This window comes from Struthio camelus, chromosome 1 (genome assembly GCF_040807025.1).
Source record: "Struthio camelus isolate bStrCam1 chromosome 1, bStrCam1.hap1, whole genome shotgun sequence".
Taxonomy (NCBI): Eukaryota; Metazoa; Chordata; class Aves; order Struthioniformes; family Struthionidae; genus Struthio; species Struthio camelus.
In genome coordinates, this window is record NC_090942.1 from 11263867 (window position 1) to 11291640 (window position 27774).

Below are 27774 nucleotides of genomic sequence, written 5' to 3' on the forward strand. Positions count from 1 at the left end.
TTAATTAATTGATTATTTAAGTTCCTTGGGATCTGAAAATCCTGTTGTGGGCCCTGTACTGCTCCGTGTTATTACTTTGTTTATCTCGCTTTGCTCTGTGCTTTGGGGTTTTTTTGGGGGAGGGGGTGTCACATTGCCTTTCCTTCTTTTTTTAAAACAATTACTCAATACCCTTCCCTTATATCTTCTTTAAAGTCCCATCGTTACTATGGAAACAGCTATTAAACTAGGAGTGGCAGTAATTAATAACATCTGCAAGTGCAAGATGAAGTCTACAACATAATTAATCCCAGGACTGGGAGCGGATGGTACATAGCTGCCCTTTTTGCTTCGCATGGAAGCGCAGGCTGCGCGGAGCTGATCCCAACAAGGGGGTTTGGCGTTCTGCCGATACAGTGCGGCTCGTGAAACACTTCGGACAATAGAGGGGTCTTAACCGGTATGAGTAAGTGATACCATTATTAAATAGTCTAATAGGGGCTGTATGCCTATCACGGGCACATGTTTCAGATAACAGAAAAATATTTACTCGCTGCTAAAATAACAGCAGAAGCTTGAAAAGTGACTTTTAAATTTATTCCTTCATTTTAATTATAGAGACTGGGGTTGGTCTGTGAGCTTACCTACACCTGCTTTTATCTTTTCACTTTATACTTTAAAAGTTGAATTGGAATTTTTAAGAACTGGCAGTTAAAGATTTTAAATAAGACATGAAAAAATGGAGAGAACCTGTTGGCCCTCGGGCTTCATCAGGAAGAAATGTTATAAACATTTATTTATTATTTTATTATTTCTTAAGGGTACCTGGTATAAATTCTACCATCTGTCCCACTAACTTCTCTCATCAGAAACTATGCGCACACAAGAGATTCAGGTTTACCTTAAATCAGTTTTGCAGTTGGTGTAAAACGTGTAGAAGACACTAGTATCTGCTTGCAGGTATATTGAATCGTATGCAGACCTAAACGAGGTCTGTCCACACCCTGAGCAGAAATAGCAAGTCTTCTGCTCCTAAACCAGCAGAAGCTACATCATGGCAGAAGTTGCATCATGACCTCAGTGATCTGAGATAATGATCTCTATTTACAGGCAAAACATAATAGATTGGGCCCAATCCCAGATAGTGGGACCACTTGGCATTTGATCCGTCACAGTCACAGCAAACTCATGGCCTTCTACAATATGCAATATTGTATATACTGGAGACATGCTGAATGTACTTTGTTTTTTCCTTTTTTTTAAACCCTATTAAGGCTCCAAATTTGCTATCCCTTACACCTAAAATAAGTGATACTGTGCATAACAGTATGTGTAGAGCAAACACTTTCCCCTTTCTCCTCTTTCTTATCCTTCTCACTTATCTGCAGCACCTCCTTTTCCTCACTAAATTTTTCTTCCCTTTAGCGTCTTACCTCTTCCCTTCTCAGTTTTTTTAGTTCCCTTGTTTCACTTTACTTTTCCTCTTTTTACTCTTCATTTTTTCTAGTTTATCCTTTTTTTATGATATATGAAATTACTGTTTTGTCTTATTTTGCATGCCATATGCATACCATTCCTTCTTACTTTATACTCTTTCCTGTTCTTAACTCTTATTTTTCTTCTGTTCTCTTTAATTCCTTTTTTTTTTTTTCCTGTCTCTTCCCTGCCCCATGTGCCTTCTGAGTTATTGCAGTATTCATTGATAGCTTGCAAGCTGGATCCAATAAGAGATTGATCCTACCTACCTCAACCACCTATTTTAGGATGGGATGCACCTCTCTGGAGGTGCTGGCTAGGTCCATCAAATACAAATAGATGCTAGATCATCAGTTTTTGCTAGATATTAAACCTAAAAGCATGAGAAGGCTGGTGATCTGACACTGCTCTGAGAATTACAGGGCCTCGTTCGCGCACAACACCTTATCAGTGCCCAAGTGCTCTCATGCTGTCACTCAGCTGGAAGCACAAGTCACCCACCTACCCAGCCATCATATAATTAAATGCACAATACTTACAGTTGTTACGGAACAAGACAAAAGAAAGTTCTCTTCCCTGAAGGAGTTCCCTCTGCATCCCACAGTGCGCAGAATGAAAACGGGGATAACCATGATCCCCGAAGTAGGGAGCTGGATACAAATCTCACCTAAGCTGTATACAAATCTCACCTAAGCTCACCCTGCTGAACTTCCAAAAGCAGTGTCTGTGGCTGGGTTGCGTGAGAGCTCATCCCTGTGATGACACGTTTGGTCCCACTATTAAGGGAACATGGAGGATGGGAGCACTGCCAGTGCTTCTCCCATTTTGCATGATTTCTAAAGAATCCCATGAAAGCCAAGAGAAATAAAGATGGTTGTCAGAGCCACGGACAAATGGTCACTATTAAAAAGAGAAAAGGGGTTCCAGTTGCTCTTCCAGAATTCAGGAGACTGGATTCAACTATTTTCTCTGTCATAGGCTCTTTATGAGACCTTTTAAACTTTCTGTAATACTGCGCTATATCTGCTAGAATTTTCCCCTTATCTCAGCATCTTGTAGAAGGGCATAATAATAATAGCCAATAGCAGTGTTAAGTATTTGAAACAGGTAGACAATAGACCTATATAGATGTCAAGTAAAGTTATGTTTACTACAATAGGCTGTTTGGAAAAATGCTTAAACAGTTATTATTTAAGATTTATAAAATAGCAGAACATCTCTATTTCTACCAGGCCAGTAAAACCTTGCATAAGAAGATTAGTCGCAAATCAAAGATGAATACACAATGCAAGGACACTTGTTAAGAAAGCCAGTCCTAGGCCAAGCTCTCTGAGGAACAGGAGGTAAAGTTGTATTGTACAAGAATATTTATAGTTAAAAAACTCAACAATAACTTCAGAACACAGCTTTCTGAATCAACTAGTAAACTAGGTTCAGTAGGTTAACTAGGTATGAGTTACTGGGGTGGGGTGACTCCACCTCACCTGGCTGGAAGTGAAGAACTTGTTTGCTATGATTATTCTGATGGCCACCTCAGAAATCAGGCTCTCCCTTTCCAAGGGGACAATGTACTTTTTTTTTTTTTTTTTTTTTTAAGCAGTGAAACATTACAAGCTACCAGATTTCAGGACAGTAGCATTCTCCAGTTTAGAAAAGCTTCTACCGGTGTAAGAATGAATCTTGCAGGATTAAAATTTGGCTGGGAGAAAGTTTGGGAAGAAGTTTATTTAGGAGGTGAAAGAGGAAATATACATATACATATTTTCCCAGTTTTAGTTGGGAAAAAAAAAAAGCGTCTGCTCAGAGATAATGGAAGGGATGGAATAAACCAAGTTAGAATAGATGAGGGGGCTGGGGGGAAGATAGACAGGATTGTACAATAATACCTTGTCATATAATTCTGTCCCTATATAAAAAAAATACATGTTATTTGTATAAGACAGTTCTTAGAAGTTACAATTCTTTACAAGCTCAGAACATACCGTGGTTTAACATTTATAATTGAGGGTTTCCTCTAGCAAGATTACTGACATTTCTCGTTTGCTGTGAATGGTGTCATAACATCAATATATGAGATTTACAATGAACATTTCTATATTATACAGTGGAGTACAGTGATGTTTGAACGAGGAAGATCATTTTGCTTCCAAACTCAAAAGCATAATAATAATAATAACAATAATACGAGCACAAATAGACTGCCTTTCAGAACCAAACTATTATCTCCACTCAGTGCTAGAGTGTAGATGTACCAGCATCAGTGATAATTGAGTAAACCCTGCATTATGCTTTCTCCTTAAAGGGATAAAGTTTTATATTTCTGGCACTTCATTTTAAAATAATTTTATTCACTCTTCATAGAGAGGGTATTTCTTAAGCTAGGCTCCAAGATTCAATATTAGAGTAATTATTGTTTTAACAGCAGCATCAATAAAATTTTCACAGTGGGAAAATTTGTACTTCCCTGCTCTCATCACTAAAATTAAACCTTTTCCTCAGATTCAGCACACTTATGCAAATGTCAACAAAGACAGGAGTGAGAACAAAATTCTTTTTTTTTTTTTTTTTAAATCTTCAGCGTATCGACTGAATTGGATGTAGCTCACAAAGTTTTAAATAATATGAAGTGATATCCAATTCAAATATGTAAAACAATTCAGCTCACTTGCAGCAGGCCAGATCCTGCATTCCCATCTGGTACAGACTTCAGTAAGAGTTGTTTTTTTTTTTTTTTTTTTCCCCCCTGAAAATAGAATTTGAGATCAGGCTGCCTGCACTCTCTAGTCACCCCCGCATGGCTAAACAGAATAAGGATTATTTCGTAGGCTTACCCGCTCCTGCCCTGTATAACACGCATGCATAAAGAAGATACTATGAGCAAGGAAGAAAATCGTATTTTGGTGGTGTTGTGGCACTGATTAGGACCTTGTCGTACTTTCTAATTTACAGTGTTTCAGCAAGCACATTCTGGCTGAAATGAATGACATTTGGGGGGCCTATGTAGCACAGTACTTGTCACCCCAGCCACAAGAGTGGTAGCGTATTTAGCGTGCTGAAGATTAGGCTCAGGGAGACTAACAGCTACCAGTGAACGTAATCCCCCCGTCACCAAAACCCAACCGAGGGTGCCCCGTGGTCACTGTGCTGTTCATACAAGTGCTGCAATCACTGGATGTGTTAAGTCCTAAACTGCCACTGCTTTCCAGAAGTTTTATGACAATGTTGGTTACTAAAGGACGAAGTTATTTATGAGCATAAAGCCAGATTAATAAAACTTTGAACTTTCCACTTGAAATCTGTTTTTTTTTTTTTTTAATAGTTTACAGACTACAAACAAAAAGGGCCTGGCTCCTCTTTTGTCTCTTATGCTAGATTTGTGGCAATGTAAATCATTTACGATAATGTAAAAAATATAGCCAGAAAAGGAGATTAAAGACAAAGGCTTGATCATGAATTCATACTCATTACTGATATACTGAATTTAGAAGAAGTCTTTGATGCAAAATAAATGCCGTATCTTTCAATAATAAATTTTATTTCCGAAATAAGGACCACTAAGGTCAATTTAAAGATTCCCAGAAATTTCAGTAGGTGCAGAGGATACTTTTTGTAAGACCCCTGTCCATATATTAATCCCTGTCAGTCATATGCTCCTTCACAGAAAGGTCTCAGCCAGATACGACGGGTGATAAATTTACAATGAGGTGAAATAAGAATGAAGAAAGATTTACATCTGTGGTTTGTCATTCAAGTCCATATTCAAGTACTTAAAAAAGAAGATTTGTCAGCCATAATAGATCTCTAGGAACCTTAACACAGATAAATTATATCAGGGGTGCAACATTATTGTAAGTTGAAATCAAATATTTAAAATACTGCAAAGCATGACTGCATATGGAATGTAATCATCAAATGTTAATAAATTAGTCACTTAGGAGGTTTTAGTGGCTTTTCGAAATTTCATGACAAAAATGGACTTTTTTTCTGCATTACGGGAATATGAGGCAATACCAAGAATCCCAGTTCTGCAAATATTATGCATTAAGTCAGCCTTACCTTCCCATCAAAGCTCGTGGGAAGTCAGTTGAGTACAATTACTCTTATCCACACGTTTGTAGGGTTAGGTCAATACTTGTAAACATTATGCAGCCTTATTAATTGCCTTGTAAATAAACACACTTTTAAGGCATAAATAGATACATGGAGTATAAGGAGTGAGATAATAGTAAACAATACATTACTCCTGGAGCTTCTGCAATCTTTTCTTCTCTTTGCTTCAGGGTGGCACTGATTTTCTGCATTTCAGACTCGAGTAAATGCAAAAATTCAAAAGTCAGCTCCAAGCTTCACGTAATTCTGAAGGAAAACTGTTATTTGACTCCAGGTTGTCTCAAAGCTGGGCTCAGGTCCAAGCTTACTTGTAAATCTTGTAAAGCTTGCAGGCTGAACTTGGGTTGCATATTGGAGATTTGAGCCTTCCCGTGAGATCCCCAGAGGTAACCCATGTTGCGTTCCACGCTTCTGTTCCAGTTCACGCTGCTCCTTGCACCTGAATTAGCCTGTTTAGAGGTAACCTGGGCATTTCTCCTCCATGCTGCAGCACAGACATCCTCTCTCATCTTCTTCATCCCAGAGCTTCAGCGAGCTCCATGCAGACAGGCACTTTCATCTATGTGGAGTTCATTGCAGGATTGGTACCTTGCTGGGAGTCTTGTTATATAGTTGTAAATATTTAGCACAGTAGTCTTGATACTTCAAGTACTGCTGTATTAAAAACAGTAATACATCCTTTTCGCATTTCAGCTACCATAACAATGTTTTGGTACTGCTGAAAGACTTCCGATCTGGACCTTACTGTACTGGATGGGGTGCCCCCACACTCATGCATTGCACTGTTGCACTGCTAGTCATGTGCTAGTGGGGTTCAAATTATTATTAGTAGTCATCGCCCTGAGGAGCTCTGTAAATGATGAATGCAGCATCACATATGTGGGTGTAGAGAAAATTATACAAATGGTGAAGAAATTCTTCCTGTGTAACACTGTGCCCCTGGATTTACCGGTGTTTTATGTTATCATTCTTTGATCTTTGTTTGCTATGGTGTATGCAGAAACAGTGTGCCCGAGGGAGGGGAGCTCAGTCTCGCTTGCTCTAGCGAGCGCTAGCCGCTGGCGCCCGCTGAAAGCATCTCCCACTTGGGCTTGCACAGGCAGTTGTGCCCTCTCTCCCCGACCAACAGACGCATCCTTTCACGCGTGCACACAGCAGCCAGAGGAGTGGAGAGTACCTGTTTCCCAGTCTGTTGGCTATGGCTTGGTGAGCAGCTTGTGGGCCTCCGGGGACCCTGGTGCAGTGCTGTGCATTGAGTGCGAGCACTCTCCCGCCGTGTGCCCCACACAAGCTCTCCTGGGCATCCTGGGTGGCTGTGGTGGCCTTGCGGTAGGGAAGGGCAGAGGGGAGTATAAGGAATAAACTCCTTATTCCAAATGAGTGTTGCCAGTGTCATTCCTATCTCTGCATGACCCACCGTGAAGCCGCAGGGGTGCCAGGACACCACTAACAGAGGAACGTCTAGCTTGGGGACCCCTGCGCAGGTGAGGCATGAAATCGGGCTGACCTTCAGTCCTGCAAGGAGCGGAAGCAGTGGGATCTGGGGAACAGTCATGTTCCTAACTGAAGTGATCCCCTTTAGATACTGGAACGTGCTACCCTTAAACAGTGTGGGGCCCCTGGAGTGAGGAACTGCCTTAAGCTGTACTCTACGAAGTAGACTTGCCATAGTTTTTGGCAACCTCAACTCCCTATGCCTTTCCAGCCTCTTACCTCCGTGCCTTTGCTCCATGTTCTGCCTTGGCACACTCTCGTTATTCCGTGTACTCGCATTTCTCTGGTCCTGTACTCCACTCCCCCAAGTCTCTCCCCACTCTGTGGTCTCATTTAGACGTGTCCTACGTGAAGCAGGACCTTCAGCTTACCGCATGCCAGCAGACTTGCAGTCGCCACTCGTACCTCATGGCACAGGCACAGCAATCCGCGCCTTACGCCCGTTTTGGAAAGCTGAGGTATGCACCCGAGTGGTGACAGCTGAGTGCACCAGGGCAACCTGATGTGGGCTAACCGTGAAGCCTACGGAGACCTACACGTGCAGGAGGACAGGTACCCTCCGAACGAGCCTGCAGGCTTCAGTACTGTTTCAGAAATTGCTATTTTGGACTCTCCTCCAAACTCTAAATCCTACATAGCTGCAGGTAGGTGGGTAGGTGAAGATGTTGGTAGTTCTGCCCACAATCTCCAGACTGCCAGCACCAATCCAGAAACACTACAGGAGAGTGACTACCCCGTTTACAGATTGCAACTGAAATACTGTGCTGGCTTGGTGCCTGGGCAACGTGAACATGTAATTCTCCATTTGTGGAGCTCAGCCTTGGTCCTTCTGTCACCTTTAAAATAGAAATGATAGCACTTTTTAGTTTTACAGAAATAGCTGTGAATTAATACAGTCAAGATTAGGAGACCCTCAGATACAGTAGGAATGGAAACAACATGAATACCAGGTCTGCATATTTATTTCCACCTGTTGGATTAATTACAAAAAATGTAGAAAGGAAAAAAAAACAACCCAGATCATAAAGAAAATCAAAAATTTCACTGAACTTTTAATTGCTTTACTAAATAACCAAGAAATAGGTCCCCGGATCACTTTCTCCATTTGTAGGGCCAATATATAGCCGCCACAGCGATGGGATACGTGACGGCGGATAAAATAAAGGCTGGGAGAGGAATCTGCCTTCTGATTTTTCCAAAGGAGTCTGAAAACAGTATCTGGGTGAGAGGCGCGGCGGGGGCAGGGACGCGCTCCGAGGACCCCGGTGCGCGCCCCGCTCCCCGAGCGCTCCACGGGGGCAGCTCCTCCGCGGGCGCGCAGCCCCCGCGGGCGCCCGCGGAGCCGCACCGCGCGCACCCCAGCGCCGGTCCTGAAACCGAAAGGGAAGGGAGCGTCTTTTCTTTTTTGCTTAACCTCCCCCCCCCATATATATATATATATATATATATACACACACATATCCGTATGTATGTAACGCACTCCAGATTGGCGGCACACGGATTCCCTCGCCGTGTGAGGCTGCTGCTTAAAGGGCAGCAGGGGGGTGGTGGCGGTGGTGGCGGGGGGGGGGGAGGCGGATTAAAATAAAGCACGAAGCGCGTTTAAAAATAGCGGCCGCGAGGCTCCGAGGTGCGGCACGAAGTCTGGGCGCGGGGCGGCGGCCGGGAGCGCGGCGCGGCTCCGCGGGCGCGGTTGTTCCCCCCCCCCCCCCCCCGGGCTGGGGCGGCTCCGCGGCCCCCGGCGCGCTGCCGCGGAGCTGCGCGGCTGCCTTGTAGGGAGCGCGGCTCGCCCGCGCCCGCCCCCGCGCCCGCTGCGCCGCTCGCCGCAGGGAAGCCGGCAAACGCCTCCCCCCCCCCGTCCCTCCCCTCCTTTCCCCAACTCTTCTTTCCTCCTCTCTCCCTCCAGGAGCCCCCACCCCGCCTCCCGCCTCCCGCCCTCCTCCTTCTACTCTGCAATCAGGGGAATAAATCAGGGACGGACACACAGGCGCGCAGAGTGAGCGGGGATCTGTTACAAAAGTAGCTCTGATGGCGGCGGATCAGATGGAGCCGGAGCTGCTGCTGGAGTAGCGCAGAGCGGAGTATCGCTCGCTCTTCTCTCTTTCTCCTCTTCCCCCTCTCCACCCACAGCTCTCCATCGTTCCTCCTCCTCCTCCTCCTCCTCCTGCCCACCCAGAGCCGCGCTCCCTCTTCTCCGCGCACCGCCGGGCTGCGCCTGCGAGGGGGTGGGGGGTGGGCCGGAGGAGGCTTTAAAAAACAACGGGGGCCTCCCCCCCCCCACCCCCGGCAGTAATTTCATTTATTCTTCTCGTTATTACCGCCTCGCCGACTTGGGGAAGGGGGGAATCGATCTTCGATCAGGAAGATGGCTGCTGGCTGGCTGCTAGTCTTTAGTCTGACACTTTTCCAGTCCCTGGTGATGAACCACTCCTCGGAAGGACCCTTCCCCTCTGCCACCACGTAAGTGCCCGCCGCCGGGTCGGGTCGGGCCGGGTCGGGGCGCGGGGGGCGGCGGCGGCCGCCGGGGGCGGCGGCGCGGGCGGCGGCGAAAATACAGAATACCGGCAAATAAAGTAAGTCCGCCTGGAAAGTGGCGGTGAGGGCAAACGGCAGGATTTCGGCTGCTTTTGTTGGGGAAAAAGGGGCAGGGTGTCCGCCAGCCTCCTCCGAGGCGCGGCCCGGCAGGAGGGAGAGTGCCCCGCTGCCGGCCCCGCGGCTGCACCGTGGGGCTGAGCGCCGCAGCCCGGCTCTAAATATACCCCCAACAGTTGGGAGCTGGGCTGCGAGGAAAGTTTCGAGTTACACAGAGCCCGCCCCCTCCTCCCACAAAGGTTATTTCAGTTTGGCTGGAGTTTTGACGCTATTTCTTGGAGGAGGGAGTTTAAAAAAAAAAAAAAAAAACAAGAGGAGGAAAAAACCAAAACTTTAGCAATTTCATTTGAAATAACGCAAGAAATAATAGATTTTCTTGCCTCTCTCAGGCAGGCTTGCAAAACAGCCAGGACAGCGTTGCTTTGAGTTGTGAATATACGTTTCAGCTCACTCCTACCTGGATATTTTCCAGGGCACACCACGAATATTTTGACAGTTCCAGGGTTTGTTTTATGTATGTGTTTGTTCGTGTGGTTTTGCGTGTGTGCGCACGCGTGTGCAAAAGCAGACCCTCGCTAGCATGCTTAAAGCAACACAGCTAAATAACAAGCCTAAGGGCTGGCCTCGCAGATCATTACTTATCAAAATCGCCTTTCCGAGGTCTGATGAATATTCCTGCTTCAAGCAGCTCTATGTTTGCATGACTGTAAGATAGAAATCTTTAAAGCACTGCATGTTCATTAGCATGAAAGTGTTGCCCAGAGCAGTGCAAGGATCATATGGTGAAAGGCAAGCAATAAAAAAAAAAGGGGGGGAAATAATCCAGTACATCATATTTCAGGCTCAGCTATAGATTTAGAAACAATAATAAATACGATGGACTAGTGACTGTGTTTTCGGCCTTCTTTTCTTTCCTCTTTCTCGCCTTATTTTTTTGGAAGCACTTAGCAGCACTTACTTAGTCCCAGAATCTGGGTTAAAGCTATCAGTAGGTAACTTCTAAGTGGATGACTCACTTTAATGCATTTTACATAAGAAAAACAGTGCTAATGGTAGTCTTCCCTATTGTTTAACGCTAGATAGAATTTATTGCCCTTGTTCATTATGTGTACAAGGATGAGTTTACAGCAATTACCAGCAATGCATTTTCACCAATTAGTACTGTGGGTAGGTTGTTATAATTGGATTCAGTTCCGAGTATCGGTTCCATTATGACTCAAAGGGATGCTTGTACTGTTAAATGAAAGAAGGGAATACAAAGATAAGTGTAAAATAACCACTTAGTATCTTCTAAGTGAATAAATGTAGACTTTAATTGAAGGGAAAATTATCTTTAAAAAATATATTTTGTTGTAATTTATAAAGATGTGCCACGTGAAAGCAAGAATGAGAAAATGCAAAGCTAGGGCTTTTTTAAATCAGTGCTTTTCATGTGTTTGATCTCCTGCATTTGACTGTTTCTTATTGAATTGGTAAAGTATACTATACAAAAGTAATCACACTTTATCCTATATGTATTTAACTAATTTTAAAAGGGAAAGAAATATGGAACTTATCGAAATAAAAAGAAGATTTTATAGTTTCAAATAGAACTCTAGCTCACTTTTATTATAACATTACACATTTCTTTAAGATTTTCATTGTTCCTTCTGTCCATATATGCTACTTCCATTCAGAATTTGCCTTTACTGTCAGTCATGATAATAGGAACTGTCAGCAGGGCAAAGTATTTTATAATTGGACTCTAATTATAAAGTATATCTATGATTAAGGGATTCAGAATACTGTGTTAGTCTACAGCATCCTGTGTTTCACTCAATCTGCTTACTGTTAGTTTTCTTTTTTCTTATTATTTATTCTATTGAAATATTGTAGGAGCAATCTACAGGGCCTGCCCATCCTTCATAGTAATGTTTCCCCCTTGAAGTTGAATCGAAGTGCAAATAAGGTTTGGTTCATTTAGGAGGCAGCACAACAGGTTGATAAAGGGGGACAGCTGCTTTGCAAAAAGTAGTGATGTAACAGGTGAAACAAAACAACTTTATGATTCTCTTTCAGCACTTGATAGTGGTATTTTGTTTCCTGCTATAGATTACAAATGAGGAAGAACAAAGAGAAGTGACACGAATAGGAGTGCCCATAGCGTGAATGATTTTGTATTTTAAAAATATTAAATACAGGGGAAAAAAAACCTCAGGAGAAAGAGAATAAAGGAGAGAAAGGGTATTAACAATTGAAGAACCAAAGGTTAACTGATATTATGTACTTAGCTGTCTACTTTTTTCTCATTGTTTTCAGTCTATTTTTCTCTCTTTCACGAGTTAGTTGAAAAGTTGGTTTGAGGCAGCAGTATTGTCCATGTTTTATGAAAAGAATGCATATTTAAGGCTGTACAGCGTATGAGTTTATCAACAACTCCTTACTGAACAATCACTTTTCCTTCGGTCATCTATTCCTTCTGCCTCAGTAAATATTTAACATAACGCTTTTCCTGAAACACTGAGAATTCCGTACCGCTGCTAATGTAGTATACGAGTATGACATATTTTTAGTAAAAAAAAAAAAAAAAAACAACCTGAAGCAATGCCAGTTTGGTAGAATCTCATTCATTTGATTGATTCTTCTTCTCTGACAAGGCAGAAGGGCTTTGATATATTTACCCAGCAATGTATAGAGAATTTCTAGTGAAGGTATGTCATGTATGAACTGTGAGTCTTAATCTTTCACTGAAAACCTGAGAAGGTGATATAATCACATTTATTGCTTCCAGTATTGACTACTTCAATGCAAATATTGAAGCCTTTTATTAATGGACTATTTAAATATAGTGGTAATTATGTCTTGATCTTTAGCTGTAATGTGTAGCCCCTGATCAATATATGTTAGAGGTTTAGTTAAAATATATCATTTCATTGCATCAGGTATTAGGGATCTATTATATTTTAGTGTTTCATGGAGTGCCATGCTGTTATTTTTAACATAGCAACTCCAAATACTTCAGTTATAGGTGCAGCATTGCAGATATTTTGCACTTGTATGAGAATATTGTTTTATATGATACTCCTGTCACTATAAATACAGTAATGCTAACACGGTACGTAATACACTTGATTCTTTGTAACCCCCATATATGTGTATGTTTACCATCTGTATCGATCTATATTTTAGAAAAAAATACAATTATGTAAATGTATTTTTGTAGCTTTTGTGATAAAGATAGCAAAGGGCTCTCTTTTTTTACAATTCTATTATTTACGTTGCGCCAAACTAAATAATCTCGAGTTTTAAAAAATGTTGTAATCATTAAGTATATTTTTGACATAGTATATCAGAGCAATGTTGATATTTTTGCTGATAGTAAGTAACATATGATATAAAGATGTACTTAACTGTTTCCAAAAGATAAGTCTGTCTATTGTGATTTAAAAAAAAAAATTGTGATTTTGACAAACTTAGGGCTCCTTTCAATCTTAATGGTGCTGTTCCTACAGTGATATTATTCTGGATATAACTTAATGTCTGTTTTTTTCCCCCCTATTTTTTCTCCTCTGCTTCTTTTTTTTCTTTACCTTTTATCCTTTTTCTTCTCTCAACTACCTTGTTCAGTATGTCTGGATTTTAAAATAGAGACTAAAGTTCTTTATTATATTCAAGATGAGTCTGGTACTTAAAGAAATTGGCATAAAACACCAAAGGATAAATATAATATGCATAGAAATATATATATATTTGCAGGTACATGTATATTTTCTATATCTGTCTCTCTATCTCACGTAGGCGTGAAAATCAAGGAATTTTGTAGAAAAAGAAGCTGTGTCTTCCCATTTCTTGTTTAGTGACTCATCCTTACTGTTTTGGAGTCATTAGGACAACTCAGGGATGTAGATGTGACTCATATGAATTAGGGCTCACACAGCTGGGACAGTCATGTTTTTGCTTTCTGCACGTGAACCGAACAAGCGTAGGGCTACTACCACTGATGGGAACGTAGCTGGGCTTGGTGTATAGCATCGCTTTCTATATAAAAATCAGTTAGTGACCGAATGTAGGTAGAAGATATTTATGATGTGTTCTTGTCACACATTTCTACTGTCACACTTAGGGGTTTTGATAGCTCTCATATACATAAAATCTCATCTTTTAGCATAAGATCTTTAATAGAAGAATGACAAACTTACTGCTGATGTCTTAGAAAAGACAGATGTCTTAATGAGTTGTAAAATATCAGGCCCTGTCTCATTTGAATATTGTATTTTTTCAGTCTATTTAAAAATCTTCACTCTTAGGAAAAAAAAAAATTGCTGGCTGAAGTGTACCTTTATATCAGCGAATAGGAAAGAAATCCAAAGATGTAATCCACTTAGAATCGGAGCAGTGCAGTATCACCTCTGAGCGTTTTCTCAGCAGCGCATGGCTGAGTGCTGAGCATTACACAAGATACATCCACAGAGAGTTAAAGTAACACTCCAGTGCCTTTTTCTAGTTGAAGCATATTTAGAGATAAGTGCGAAACAGCTTGTTGATTGGTGTTGTTTTCTTTTTGTGAATATCTCTTCACGTGTGGTGGTGATAAATGAAAATTATTTGGATGCAGAAAACATTTTTCCGTTTTACATAATTTATGAGGTGATTTGTGAATAAGTATTTTTTTATTATTCTGATTTTCTTTCTTTGTTTCCCTCTTACATGTTTATGCTGGGGCCTTAAAATTGGCAAAATCTATAGATCTACATTTTATTAGGTATGAAAATAGAGCTGAAAACTTCAAAATAGACACTGATCATAAGAGACGAAATTTCATTGAAATAAATCAGTGTTGTAGAGGTTCTTACCATCTTTCACTTTGCAGTGATGCTATTTTCAGAACTGCATTGCTCATACCCTGCAAAATGATTTTATCCAAGAATTCAGCTGCTAGAAAGAGAGCTGGATCTTGGCAGCACATTAGCTTGAAATGTATTCCTTGTTAAATACAAGGCCTGTTGTACAGAGCTTAAAAATATTTATCTAGCAGAGCATTTTAAATTGATGGAAGCACGGTCAAATTATTATTGCTTCAATCTTTTGTAACAAAGCAACAAAATGGGTTATAGTTGCCCACCGATAACGGTGGTCTGAGCTGCTTATGCCTTTATTCTTTATTCTTTCCTTTTTGTGAAGCCTTCACCCAAGCTAGTATTATCTTTTAGACCAGCGTTTGGCTTAAACTTCCGATGCATAGGTGATACAGTGTAGGGGTATTTTAGTATTTTAAGAGAGAAATGGCTAAGTCTCTGTTGTTGAACATAGTAAAGCAGAATTGGGCCCCAGACTGTTTTATGCTTCTTTGCAGCGATATAAGAGCTTTTGATCCCTGTATGCTTGGAGTACATACTATTCTTCGTGTGTTTATGAAGGTGTTATGACAAATGCTGATGTTACGGACTATGGAAAATGTTGTTTTCTAGTGCCTTGTTAAAACATCTGCTTAAGCAGAAGAAAAGATTTACCAGAACATAACACTGGAATAGAGTTGTTGGACCATAGCTATGATTCGCTAAAGCTAGATGACATACTTTATTTATGTCTTGCATAAATACTGAATCGACTTCTTAGTAGAAAGGATGAAAGCTCTGCATCCAGGTGGAAAATATCTAGCACCTTTAAAATATGCAGAACTTAAGAAATACCAAATAATCCCTGTGCTTCCTCCACCCTTGGGCAACATCTGTGCTTTGTGTCTTAGACTGCACTTAGTCCACTCCTACGTGAGCTTTTTCATGCTGTCTGTGTCAGCTGAAAGACAGGTATCAATGAATATTTAAATAATTTGCATCTGAAATTTCAGCTGTTTTTTTTTTTTTTTTTCTTGTTGCATCCCTTAAAGGGCCTGATCCTGTTCAGCTTTTCTCAAACGTATATTAGGTAAGATTGTGTTCCTCAGGATCAGACCATGAGCTGGATTTTGCAGTAATTGTGCCATTGCTAATTATAGCAAATTAGTCATTGTCATTATGCAGTGTTATGGTTCTTCTTTCACTCCTGATTTACAAAAGTAAAAGATAATTGGACCCAATATTGATTGCAGAATATGTTTATTATATTACGAAGTACTTTGTAATACATACAGTAGTGATTTAGTAATTACGGCTTATGTTTAAGGTGTAAATATGTAGCATTAACAGTGAAAACAGTCCAGCTCTCAACTGAACTTATACCTCAGTGATGTTCATGTGTTGATATTCTCAATTTCGGGCCAGACTGTGCTGTTCGTAACCTTAAATTGAGAAGTTCCACTGGCAGTCTTAGAAAAATTCAGTGTAAGAGCGAAGATTTTTCAGACCATGTCTCAGCATTTTTTAATAGCTAAAAATTAAGGGTGTATGCCCGCGGCCGTTTAGCGCAAGAGGGATTTTCCTTTTCTTTCGCCAGCGCTTCCCAAACAACATTTGATCGATGCTGCTCCTAAGCACACTCAGCCATTCGCACCTTCTCTCCGGTCAGACTTAGTATGGTTTCAGCCTGAAATACAAAGGATACTCACTCTTTCTCAAGCACGCTGTGCGAAGACCGTGGCTCACAAGTTGGGAAGGTTGCAGTAACGATGTTAGGGGAAGGACTGTGCTGAGAGAGGTGGTGTTCCTCTCTCCGGTGTTCCTCCCCTGTGTGCCAACGGCAAGGAGATGACAAAGCCAGGAAGCTGCTTTTTTTTGCTCCTTGTGTAATTTTTGCTATCTGTTTGCAAAAATTCTAACAAGTTTATGGAAAAGATTGACATTATTTTGCATCAACAAATCAGCATGCTTTTGCAGTTAATTACAGTAATTCAAAATCGGACTTTTTTTTTCCCCCTTAAATCTGAGGCAGCCCTGAAATATGCATGGAATATGAATGTGAAGTTATAATATTGCTGACTATAATGAAAACTATTTTATTGGATTTTCTACCCTCTTTTCTAATTACTTTCTCACTCCCTCTCATTTGAGAGTTTGTCAGGAGAAGAAATATGGATTGACTTTGTAACAGATTTTCTACATAGTGGCTTAAACATTCTGCATTTTTATAATTTCCTTTTTTATAACAATCATTTTCTTTAACATAGAGGAATATATTGGTACTTTTTTCAGTCCTCATGCATGTAAAACTTCAAGTGAAGTCCACAGAAACGGTCCTGAGTAAGGACCGTTAAACTTGTTCATTATAATCAATTCTGATACATTTTTGATCTGATTTCTAAAGCAAATAAGAAATGGTTGCTGAGACCAGTATCTATTATAGCAACCAAATGATAAATTCTACTGATTTTTTTAACTGTAGGAGAAAAGCTAAACTTGGTCCATCTAAACAATTTTCTAACTCAAGCGTTCCTATTTCCTGTTCCTTTGTGCAGGTCACCACTACACTGGTCTGCAAGCTTAAAAAGTTCCCTCGCTGTACGATCTCCCTCCCTTATCTTTGCTAGGGTATATCATATTTGCGAAGCGTGGACTAAATCTTCTTTCAAGTATTCATATAAATAAAGTTGTAAAAGTTCTGTGGGCAAGGGTGGCAGGAGTAGGGCCTAAATCAAGGCATGCCATTTATCTCAGTTGTCACTTTTAATATCGTGCTGCATTTTTCTTTCTGCACTGAGGCAGTCGTAAACTAGTCACTACATGGGAAATTTTCTTATTTCTTGGAGAGACTAGCAGTTTGCCACACCTGGCTTGTGTTGACTTATGATTAGGATATGAAACCCATTGCATAGGAGAGAACTGAGTCACGGGGACTGTTGCCGGATTATTGGAGTGAAACGGTTTCCACTCTAAGCTGAGAGAATTGTTTGCTGCTGTCGCAGGAAGGAGGAGAATAATGTAACAAGGATACTGGGAATTAGGATGCTTTAGAGGTCAGACTATGCATTTAGGCACAGGGAGGTCTAGAAATAAGGCATAAACAGCAGCCTCCATGGAAGCATCCTATCAGGGGTGCTGCCTTCTCGCTCCACTTCCCCTCTAACGTGGAGGAGAGGGCAGTCTGCAGCAAGGCATGACGTTATTTACCCCAGCTCCGTTAAGGCTTCTGCTATTCCTTTCCACGCCATATGGGCAAATGTCTTACTCCTGCACACTTAAGATTCAGTATCCCCCTAGACTAGTCAAAATATTGGGGGAAAAGTTCGACGTTCCATTAAAATACAAGTTTTGATTTACGATATTCTGATGTGGGCAATTGAAGCAATGGTTTCTTTCTGAAATGGCTGAACAGACTGTCACAGTAATCATTGCCCCAGGTGTGGGTCTGAATAGTCCATTTGATAGACCTACCTTACATATCCTTAGTGCAGCGCTATATTCTGCGGCAATACTCTTCACTCTGGGAGTGTTCACCATGAGACTCGTTGGGACTGGGTTCAGTGAGATTACTCCAGGAATGCACTTGTTTCATGTGCACACATCAATGCAGACGGTATTTTCTTGCAGAATAGGACTGAATTGTGTTAGTAGGTTAAGTTAGACTAAAATATAATACATAGCATATTAGTCTTTGGTAAGTCTTTAGATTGCTTCCTGTAGAAGCTTACCAAATGTCCACGCTTTCTGTTAGCCTCGCGTGTGCTTTTATTCCTTTTACATGTGGACGTAACGAGTCCATAGATTTTTTTTTTTTTCCAAAGACGGATTAAAGTGAAGGGGCACGCAAACAGGAATGTATGATGAGAGAGGGTGGAAAGCGAGCCGAGTGAGGAGTGAGGATTGGTGCACTGTGATCTTCTGTGAAAAGCTATCCTTCATTAGGATACGCTGAGCGTGTGTTTCCTAACGCAGCAAGTATTTCTTGATCTGAGCCTTCGCTCATAAATGAATTCAGTGATGCCTATTTCTGAGGGGGAAAAAAGAGAGAGAGAGAGAGAGAATGGAAATAAAAGGGATAATAGGCTTTTTTCCTTACTATTTCTGAGGTTATTTTCTATTATGTACATCCGGGATCGCGTGTGCCCCGGCCCAGCTCTTCCTCCCCGTGGCCTTGTGTTCTCTCCTAAATTTTGTACTTTAGCTTCCCACACTGGTTTCTCCCATCAGTAAAACAGGAAGCAGAGGTATCTTACCATTGAGTCAGGCAAGGGTTTATCATCTAGGTTAATTTGCTAGCTAACGCCTGTAAAGCCCTCTGTAGTTGAAAAGTGGTGGTGATCTGTTCAGTCTTGTTTATTAATGTATGTTTTCTGTATTCCCAGCCAGCCTCAGAAAGTTGCGTGACCAAATCACTCCTGGATGGGTAATACTTCCGTTTTACCTGTTTCTCAAGGTTTTTATAGACTCTGTAGAGAAAAGTTGCCATCATACCTGCTTCTTTTGATAACTTGAGGTCTGGGGAGCTGCAAGAAGTTACTCCCCACAATCTGTGCTTCTTGGATGTACGCAGATTGTAAAACATAAGCTTAACGGCATTTTTAGAAACTAACAGGAGTCAGCAAAAATCTGCAGACAGAATCATGAAAAAAAGCCAACCTATCTGACTCATGCCAGCACTGAGAGTTAGTTGCACTCCCTCCCACATTGCAAATCGTTGTTGTCAGCGTTGAAAACAGTTGGGGATGAAGATACCCGGATCCTCTGAAATTTGGGCTGTGAATATATATTTTTTTCTAATTAAAATAGAGGTAATAAGCCAAGGTCTTATGACACCTGAGTACATTAACCTGCTCTGCCTCCCACTTCTTTTGCAGAACTGGCTAGTACTGCTTTTAATCCTTGCCTTTCCATTTCAAAAATGGAATGGTATCCCATTGCCATCCTGCTTGAACAAATGCGTTGCCTGTTGCAAGACGTCCTGCTTTTGTGAGAAGGATAGTGGTAGAAGTACATGGTACAGTGCTATTAGGGGTCTGGTATTATTTCCAGTTACAGACTAATAAACATGCCTGAGATTATTATTAGCAATCATTAATTACTTGGTAATCACTAAGGCTGTTAAGATTTCAAGTAGGAGTTGTAGAATTTTTATAGCAATTATTTTGACTTGTCCAGTAACAGTAACAATAGATTTTTTTTTTTTTTTTTTTTAGATTTAACAATAGATGTTTTAGGTTATGCAGGTAGATATGTAAGCTGAGAGAGGATCGCTAATACGTGCAGGAACGTATCTTAAGGAGATTTCACTATACTATACATAGGGGGAAAAGCTTTAATGTAACTGAAAGCAGAATCTGATCCTTGTAGTCACTTTGGATTGATTAAAAATACACAAAGGATGAATTGATTTGTTGCATCACTAAGAGTACGTCTCAGGATATGCTCTTAAATGTCTGTGGAAATGATTAGGTATCCAGTTTTATCAGTGTAATTTCAGCAAAATGTGCATCAGTCCTGTATCATTTAAAGCCAAGGTGCAAGGATGAATCCCTGTAAAATAATTTCTGATTAAATGCATACAAGTTTCATCCCCAAGGAACGAGTTATCACTGTGAAGATCTAATTTTAAACATTATATAAAATGTAATACATGAATGTATTAGGCTATACAAAGGGGAATAGTAAGATATCACAAAGAAACCATGCGTGATATCAGATGTGGTCATTTGTCTTCCTTTTAAATGATCAGCTCTGACATCACGTCGTTGCCTGTGCCCCACTGAGCAAGTGTCCATGCAAAAATAAACTTCCTAATGAGCCGGGAGGCACAGAGGAATGTTCCCCCAGATTAGGAACAAACACAATTTTATGTACATATGGAATTGTAAAGAAGAAATACTTCCTCTTTTTAAAATACTGCAAAGTCTAAAGTCTGATAATGTGCAGGATGACTGTAAGTGACTTTCAGAGTGGTGGTGTTTTTTTTTTTTTTTTTTTTTCTTAATCGGTTCTAGAGCTCAGCACTGCATTTGACAGTGGTGGGAAGGATAGAAGTCGTTGATTTTTAACCTCTCATTATGCACAGCTGATTAGTTATCTTAGTTATCTATTAGTTGATCTTGATTTTCAGATAATTAGGTTTAAAATCAGCAAGAAATTAAAAAAAATACGCTTCTGTCTTTTCTAGTGAAGCTAGGTTCACTCTGAAAGGTGATGTTGGTACTTGATGTGGACGTGAAGTGCTGCTCTGATAGGATAGCTGTTTTCGTGCGAGAAGTACTTGGCCAGTATCTTTACTCCTTACTGTGTAAGTGCCCCTACTCTAGATATACTCTCCCAGGCTACACAGTTGGGATTAAAAACACATATCACTTCCTTGCATGGATAATGAGAGATAACATTAACAAATGTTTGTAAAGAATATCATAGTAGCTGTATAGAGCAATAGTTTGCCTGCAGATACTTTGATGCTAGTGATTTTCCTGTGCATAACTCCATTTATTCATAGAATTAAGTATTTGCATAGCCTGCAAAGTAATTTTGCACAAAAATGCTGTTACGTTTATAGATATCCATGCGTCTACAGACAAAGATTTATACATTCAGTCATGATGCTTTCAGCTTGCCAAGCACAGGTTAAACATCAGTGATTAAATATTTGGTTCTATGTATCTAATTACCTAGGGCTGGCTTTCTGTTTAGTGAATAGTGTTCTCTCCTACAATTGTCCCATTATTCTCAATGGAATTAATCTGGTTATAGAATAAAGTGCTAATTGATTTTTTTAAAAAGAGCTAGGTTAAAGGAAAGTTTTCAGGTTGTGAAGCTAAACATTTGAACATTGGGAAATGCAAGATTTTGAAATTGTCTTAGTTTGACGCCCTTATGCATCTTCATTGTGATTGAGTCTTGACTTTAAAAAATTACCCATTATTTTTTCTGCTGGAAACTCATCTTACTGAGCATATAAATCAGGTAACACAAAGGGGCAGAATTATGCTTACATATGCTTAAATGATAAAATGCAGATATTTTTTAATTTGGGGTATTTGACTTTACGACTTGTATGATTTTTCACTTACTAAGATTTTTTTTTTCTTCCTGAAGATAATTATTCAAAATTCAACTCCTACATAAATCTGACATGAGAAGTGTATTTTGTAGATAGCTTTGGTAAAGCTACAAAGGACATACCTTGTCTCTGGCAGTTGAAAGCTAGTAAGAATTTACATAGAGAGATTGCCGAAACCTCTGCCTCTGAGAACTCAAAATAGGCGTGGGGAAAAACTTAGACTTTGAACCCAAGGCTATGGTAAAGACACCCTATGCAAAAAGATGTTTTTGAGATATGTTTGGAAATTTGCTGCTGCTAGGACATTGTTTCACTGCAAAAGAGGAAGTAGGTGACTGATCTCTTTGGTTTTTTATGTTGTGTGACCTCAGTAATTTGTACAGCCCGTCACTAGGCTGGAATTATTTCCTGGGTGGGCTTCTTTTTCCCTGAAAACAAACGGAAAATGTCAGCGGTATACCACAGAAACGCCTGGCATCTGAGTTACCTAAGTGGGCTCCAGTCACAGACAATGCAAATAAAACCCCATGCTGCTTGTGCGAGGGTCTAGCTCTGCGTTTGGTCTTGCAGTGAGTTTGGGGAGCCACTGTAGCCAAATTTAAAGGATTTCAGCAGCACCAATTATGAATTCTGGTGCATCAGATCCAGACTCCAAACATTGACAGTTAAACCATATGTATTTAGATAGAATTTGGTCAAGGATTTTTTTTTTTTTAATGTACAAATAGATAACCTACAAAGTGATTCAAAGACTGGTTAAAACCAAGTAGCTCTGTGCTTCCTATAGTGAAACATCTCTACGTTATCTGCAAAGTAATAAAACAAGCCTTTTTTTTTTTTTTTTGATTTGCAGGTTCATAAGTGGGTTTTAGTCCGACGTATTTGAACAAGTGTAGGATAAGTAGGCAAGTGCAGACTGCGGGATGTACGTAGTTTCGCTTGTTGTTGTAGAATGGAGCATCAAATTCAACATAGTTTGGACAGATTCCAGCTTGTGCTTTGTCACTGTGTGATTTGACATAGACACACACCCTCCATGTGATACTTGTTTCACCTAGGAAAATTGGATAATGAACTAATGAAGGTTTTCTTGGTTGATAATGCTGTCTGTTTTCGGGATGGAGCAATTATAGAATCTTTATAGCACACAACGTCTATCTAAACAAAATCAATGCTTTATTTACAGAGAACTATTGTTATTTTACATTGTTTGTGCAGTGCTCCTAGAGGCTGAAATGATACTGAAACGGTACAATATAAAGTTTTTCAGGAGCCTTAAAAAGAGGCTGCTGACTTTTCTTTCAGCCAAAGTCTTTGACAACTATTCATGTGTCTCCATACAAATGTAATGCCTTATCATTACTAGACTTCCTTTTTCTAGAAGAAATTTTAAATTTCAGAACTAGATGTGGTTTGACTTCACATGTTTGAAAGTGGTACGGTAGGGTTTGATTAAAGCTGCCAAGCTATTTCTTTGCAAAAATAAAACAGTTTCAGGGCCCACTTTTCCATTCTTAACCAGTTTTCTCTCTCATCTGTGAGTTCTTCAAAAGGGCATAGAGAATTGTTTGGACAGTGCTTTCAAAATGTAATACACTGTGTCAGTGCTGAATTTTGTTATTATGTACCAGAGCATGAGACAAGACAGAATACAAATTGCTGTTAGAATTATGTTAAAGATGAATGCCTATTCGTGCTATCAGCTGCCGCTTCCATTTGCAGGGTTCAACCTACCAATTAAGCTAAGGAAAATTCAAATTTAATATACAAAATGTCTTGACAGTAGAACTTGGTAGCTTGCAGTGTCATTCTCTAAGAGTTTTAGTGGGTGCTTCTAAACCATTTGTACTGAAGAACATTCTGAAAAAGCAGAAGCTCTCTCCTGCGTTATATAGGAGTTGAACAGCATTTTTTCTGTTATTTAACTATTTCATCTCCAACTGTTGTAGTATTTTAAAAATATTTATTATTTTTAGTTTCATTTGGGAGATGGGAGTATGGAAAGGTTGCAAAATATAGTTGTCAATAAAACATGTCTATTGTAGACTTTGACTTACAGATATTTTTGGGTCAAGTACTGCTAGTTCATATGAAGGAATATCACTAATGACTGATAAGACGTATTTTCTTACTTGATTTCTCAAAGGCTCCTCACAGTATGAGATTTGTGAAGTTTTCTGTATGATAAAATGCTTCCATGTATGACCACTTTGTTGCAAACGTTCTCTAAAGAAGCACAGTGACTTTGACTTATGTCCTCTTTTGTCCCAGGCCAAAGCTTTTAATGAAATGAAACTCGGTCTTTTCTGTTGTTCATGCATTGGGGCAAAATAATGCTAAACCTGCAAGGAAATAGTCTATTGTCCTTGATTTTTCTTGCAGCAGTAAAGAAGTTCAAAAGGTTATAGAAATTGTTTATAGGAGGGGGCCCACTGTCTCATTTAACTTAAGTTTCTGATACTCACCTTCCCAAATACAATTCATAACGTGGTTGAATTTGTCACATACAGCTCAGTTTAGCATACGTGCATTCGGCAGAACTCGGACGAGGAGACTGAGTGTCCTTTTACGCATACCACGAACGGCAGCAGTGCATGCGCTGTGTGTCTGTGCTTCTGTTGCTATTAGCCTAGTATCTAGAAGCCCCGATCAAGGAACAAAACCATGTTACTATGGATTCTGCGTAAGAGAAGCTTATGAGACAGAGACTTTTAACCAGGAAATTTGACACGAGAACAGCATCCCTAGGAATGATGAAGCAACATAGTTCATATCTGTTGAGACCTTTCTCCACTTACTGATAGCACCGACAGGGGAACAAATAACGGCAGGGCGGTATTACGTATCTCGTTGTGTGTGTACTTGTCTCATGACCTGAGATAGCCAAATCACTTTCCGTAAACTTTTCTCCTGTGTGTTCATTGCTGTTGTCAGCGTAGGTCAAACGTTCTTGTAATGCAGACAGACATTAAATGGTTGTATGTATGATTTAGCACTCAAGGGAATGGTGTAACCCCTGCAATAGATAACATCATTAGCGAGAGATAGGACAGAACAGTAGTTTGCCCAGAACTGTGCATGAGGTTCTTAGCGTTCTGTAATACGTATTGCTGTCCTTTAGGACTTCCTAAAACTTAGTGAGTCTCTCTTAAGGTTCTTTCCCTACGGATATTTTTGCATGTGAACATTTCTGGGCAGTCCAGTTTTGGTACAAATAGTCAAAAATATATTGGTAGAACTATACGTAGGCAGTTTATTATAGCAGCTAGATGCATTAATGTATTACAGCGTTTGTAATATTGTCCCTTTCTGCTTTCAAACTGTGGTCGGTTGAAGAGACTTAAATTTCTGTGTCTCAGCTTTGATGAATCTTCAGCAGCTGTTCGCACTGACAGCCTTTGTATGCTTACATTGGTGTTCCATTGGTTTTGGTGGGAGTAGCACTTGATATATTTTAACCTCTGATACATGCTTTGCCTTATTTCTGTGTGCGAGCATCATTATTAATACTGTGTGTATATATATAATTACTAGTAGGAAATATATATATATATATATATATATATATATATAATGCTATAAATGCGTAATTACTAGTAGGATATTCTTTAGCTGCAGAATTACAATTCATAAAATGCTAATCTACTTGATGTCAAAAGAAAAAAGCACAAAACATATCCAAAAATACATTAAAGTATGCTTCAAACCTAAATTTTTAAAGTTCTTTTATAAAAGGCTGATAACTGTGTGGCTGGTAGGCACATATCGTGGATGTCTCTTGCCTTAGCCAGCCAGTCTGTACTATGAACGTCATTCCCACTCTGTACCAAGCCAGGCTCAACAGTTTGTTTTGGATCTGATTTTTTTCAGCAAGGATTGAATCATTTAACCCTCTGTCTTTTAAGCTATGGGAAGAACGTAAGGAAGGTGATTGCAAAATTCAGGTTCTCTTCAGCAGAGCCAGAAGATTTCTCTACTTATTTTGAAGTTGTTTCGACTATATTGAAGTTGTTTCAGTGATATTAAAGGATATGGGTGTGTGCTGCATGCACGTGACGACCATGTACAGATTTCCTCCACTTGCCCCTAGAACTTACGCTCAGCCCACTGAAGAACATTATCTTCTGCATGTGTTCGTATTAATTTTTTTCGCTTGCCTCTATACAATTAAAGTTAACACCTACATATATGTTAGCTCTGTCTGTATATCACTTAGAAGATAAGCACTGACTAGTGGTTAAAACTCACAACTGATAGGCAAATGATTAGGGTTGCTTTTGAGAAGATAGTTATTTGTGCAGTTGCTGTCTGTGCTGCATGTGCAAACTGAAACCTCCGGATTTTGGGGTGTTTAACATCTTTCATGAGAACCGAGCGTTTTCTCTCTTGCACATAGTGAACCTTTAACAAATATGCAATTCATCTGCTATTGACAGGAGAAAAGGCTTTTTTTGTTTGCTTTATGAGAAAGTAGTACCTGCTGAAACTTAAATTAAGCTTGGTCAGTAATAGATGTAGCTTATTGAACAGTAGAGAATACTAAAAGGCCATTTGTTTTTTCCTCTTCTGAAAAAGTACAAGTAATTCATCTGGTGATGAGTCTTACATATATTTGTTTGTTTGAAAAGTGACTTTGGTTATTGTGATATGAATCAGAGAAGGTGGAGTCAATTTTAGGTTTCTTTGTTTAGGAATTGGCATGTGGCCCTTAGAAAGGGATGCATGTGCAAATTTAAGCAGAATCATTTTTCCCTACTTCCCCTACAGCGCTATTTGTTTATCCCTAATACTGTATAAAACCAAATATTTCTGCTTATTAGGAGAGCCAAAATTCTAAAGGAGTGGCACAACCCGGGTAGGAAGAAGGAAGTGCCCAAATGTTGAAAGCAAGCTATTATTACAGCTGAATTTTTTTCTACTTTAGATGTATTATTCTTTTACTGTGTTCAGAACTGAAAAAGGAACTCATGCATTTACAGTAGGATTGTTTTGTTAATCGATTGTGTAGTGTTATAAATGAAAACTGTGTGTTTTTTTCCTTTTATTGCGTTGTACATGTATCTGAGAATCACCAGTATAGGAAGAAATATTGTCAGATTAGCGTATGGAGAGCAGCCTGGATTTAGAAAGATGTCACTTAAAGTTGGGATGATTTTTAGGCACCTCGGTAAGCACAGGGCTGAGTATTTATCGGAGTTCAGTCTGGTCTGTAGATGCTGCTGCAACGTCCTCACGTTTTCTGCTGAGGAGCAGCAGGGCGATGGACCCACCTGAAGAGCCCAGGTCTGACACAGTTGGACCACATCCAGCTCGGAGCATCTTTGTGGCTTCCCACGGGAAGCCACAGTCACTGATAACTAATGAGGTCCGTACTGCATTTGGAGGGCTCTCTGACAGCATGTCACACAACAGCGAGGTAATAAGAATAATAAGATTTTGTTCTGTTTTCTTCCTTGCTCTTATTGCTTTTATTTTTAGCTATTTGCTACAAGAGCTGGGTCTCTGGATTGCTTGCTCTGTTGCACACAGTTTCTTTTTTGCTGGCTGGCTGTCTCTGTTTCTTGACAGGTGTAAGGAGGATCCTAAATATAGAAGCCACCCGTCAGTTGGCTTCAGCAATCAGCAAACCCTGATTTAGCATTTCTGTTAACTAGCTAAGCTCCAGAAGGATGTTTCTATTCTGTGCAATTATTTAATTTCAAGCTCTCTTTAAGATTATCAGCAAATCAGGTTGTACTAGACTATGAAGCGTAAGCAAGCATACCTCAAAAATGATCGTTGTCAGGAATGGCTGTAGTGATGGAAGAGAAAGAAACATGCTTTTTAAAGATCTCTTATATCTGAACTGTTTAGTTAGTGGTGTAATATCTTGTTGGGGAAAACACTCACACTAGGAGAAATAAGCACAGTCCCCACTTTTTAGGTAAAGGCCATGAAAACGTGCATTTTCCTATGAATTTTTCCTCAGGAGAAGAGGCTTAGCTACAAGTGTGATGATTAGCTGGGATTTACTTTGCTGCACACAGAAATTGTGTGTGTGGTGGGAAATGTGGTTGTACTGATACTCAGTGTTTACAGTGCTTAATAAAAGTAATTGTAACGCAGAGTAATTTTTTTTCATGATGTACATTTATTTGTGGTTCTGCTGAGGTCAGGATAGTAGTGATTCTTCAGGTTAATTGGCCAAATTTAATTTATTGTCATTTCAAACAATTCTAATTAAGATAGTTGAAAAAA

General features: G+C 40.0%; 1 protein-coding gene across 3 annotated transcripts in view; it reads left to right on the forward strand.

Annotated features, from left to right (window-relative positions):
• Nucleotides 1–8970: 8970 nt before the first annotated feature.
• CACNA2D1 (calcium voltage-gated channel auxiliary subunit alpha2delta 1) overlaps nucleotides 8971–27774 on the forward strand; it is a 424104-nt gene continuing 405300 nt past the window's right edge. For all 3 annotated transcript variants that reach the window (XM_068922316.1, XM_068922406.1, XM_068922480.1), the window contains exon 1: nucleotides 8971–9519. In XM_068922316.1, the coding sequence (XP_068778417.1) occupies nucleotides 9425–9519 (95 nt within the window). In that variant the 5' untranslated portion in view covers nucleotides 8971–9424. The remainder of the gene's footprint in view (nucleotides 9520–27774) is intronic.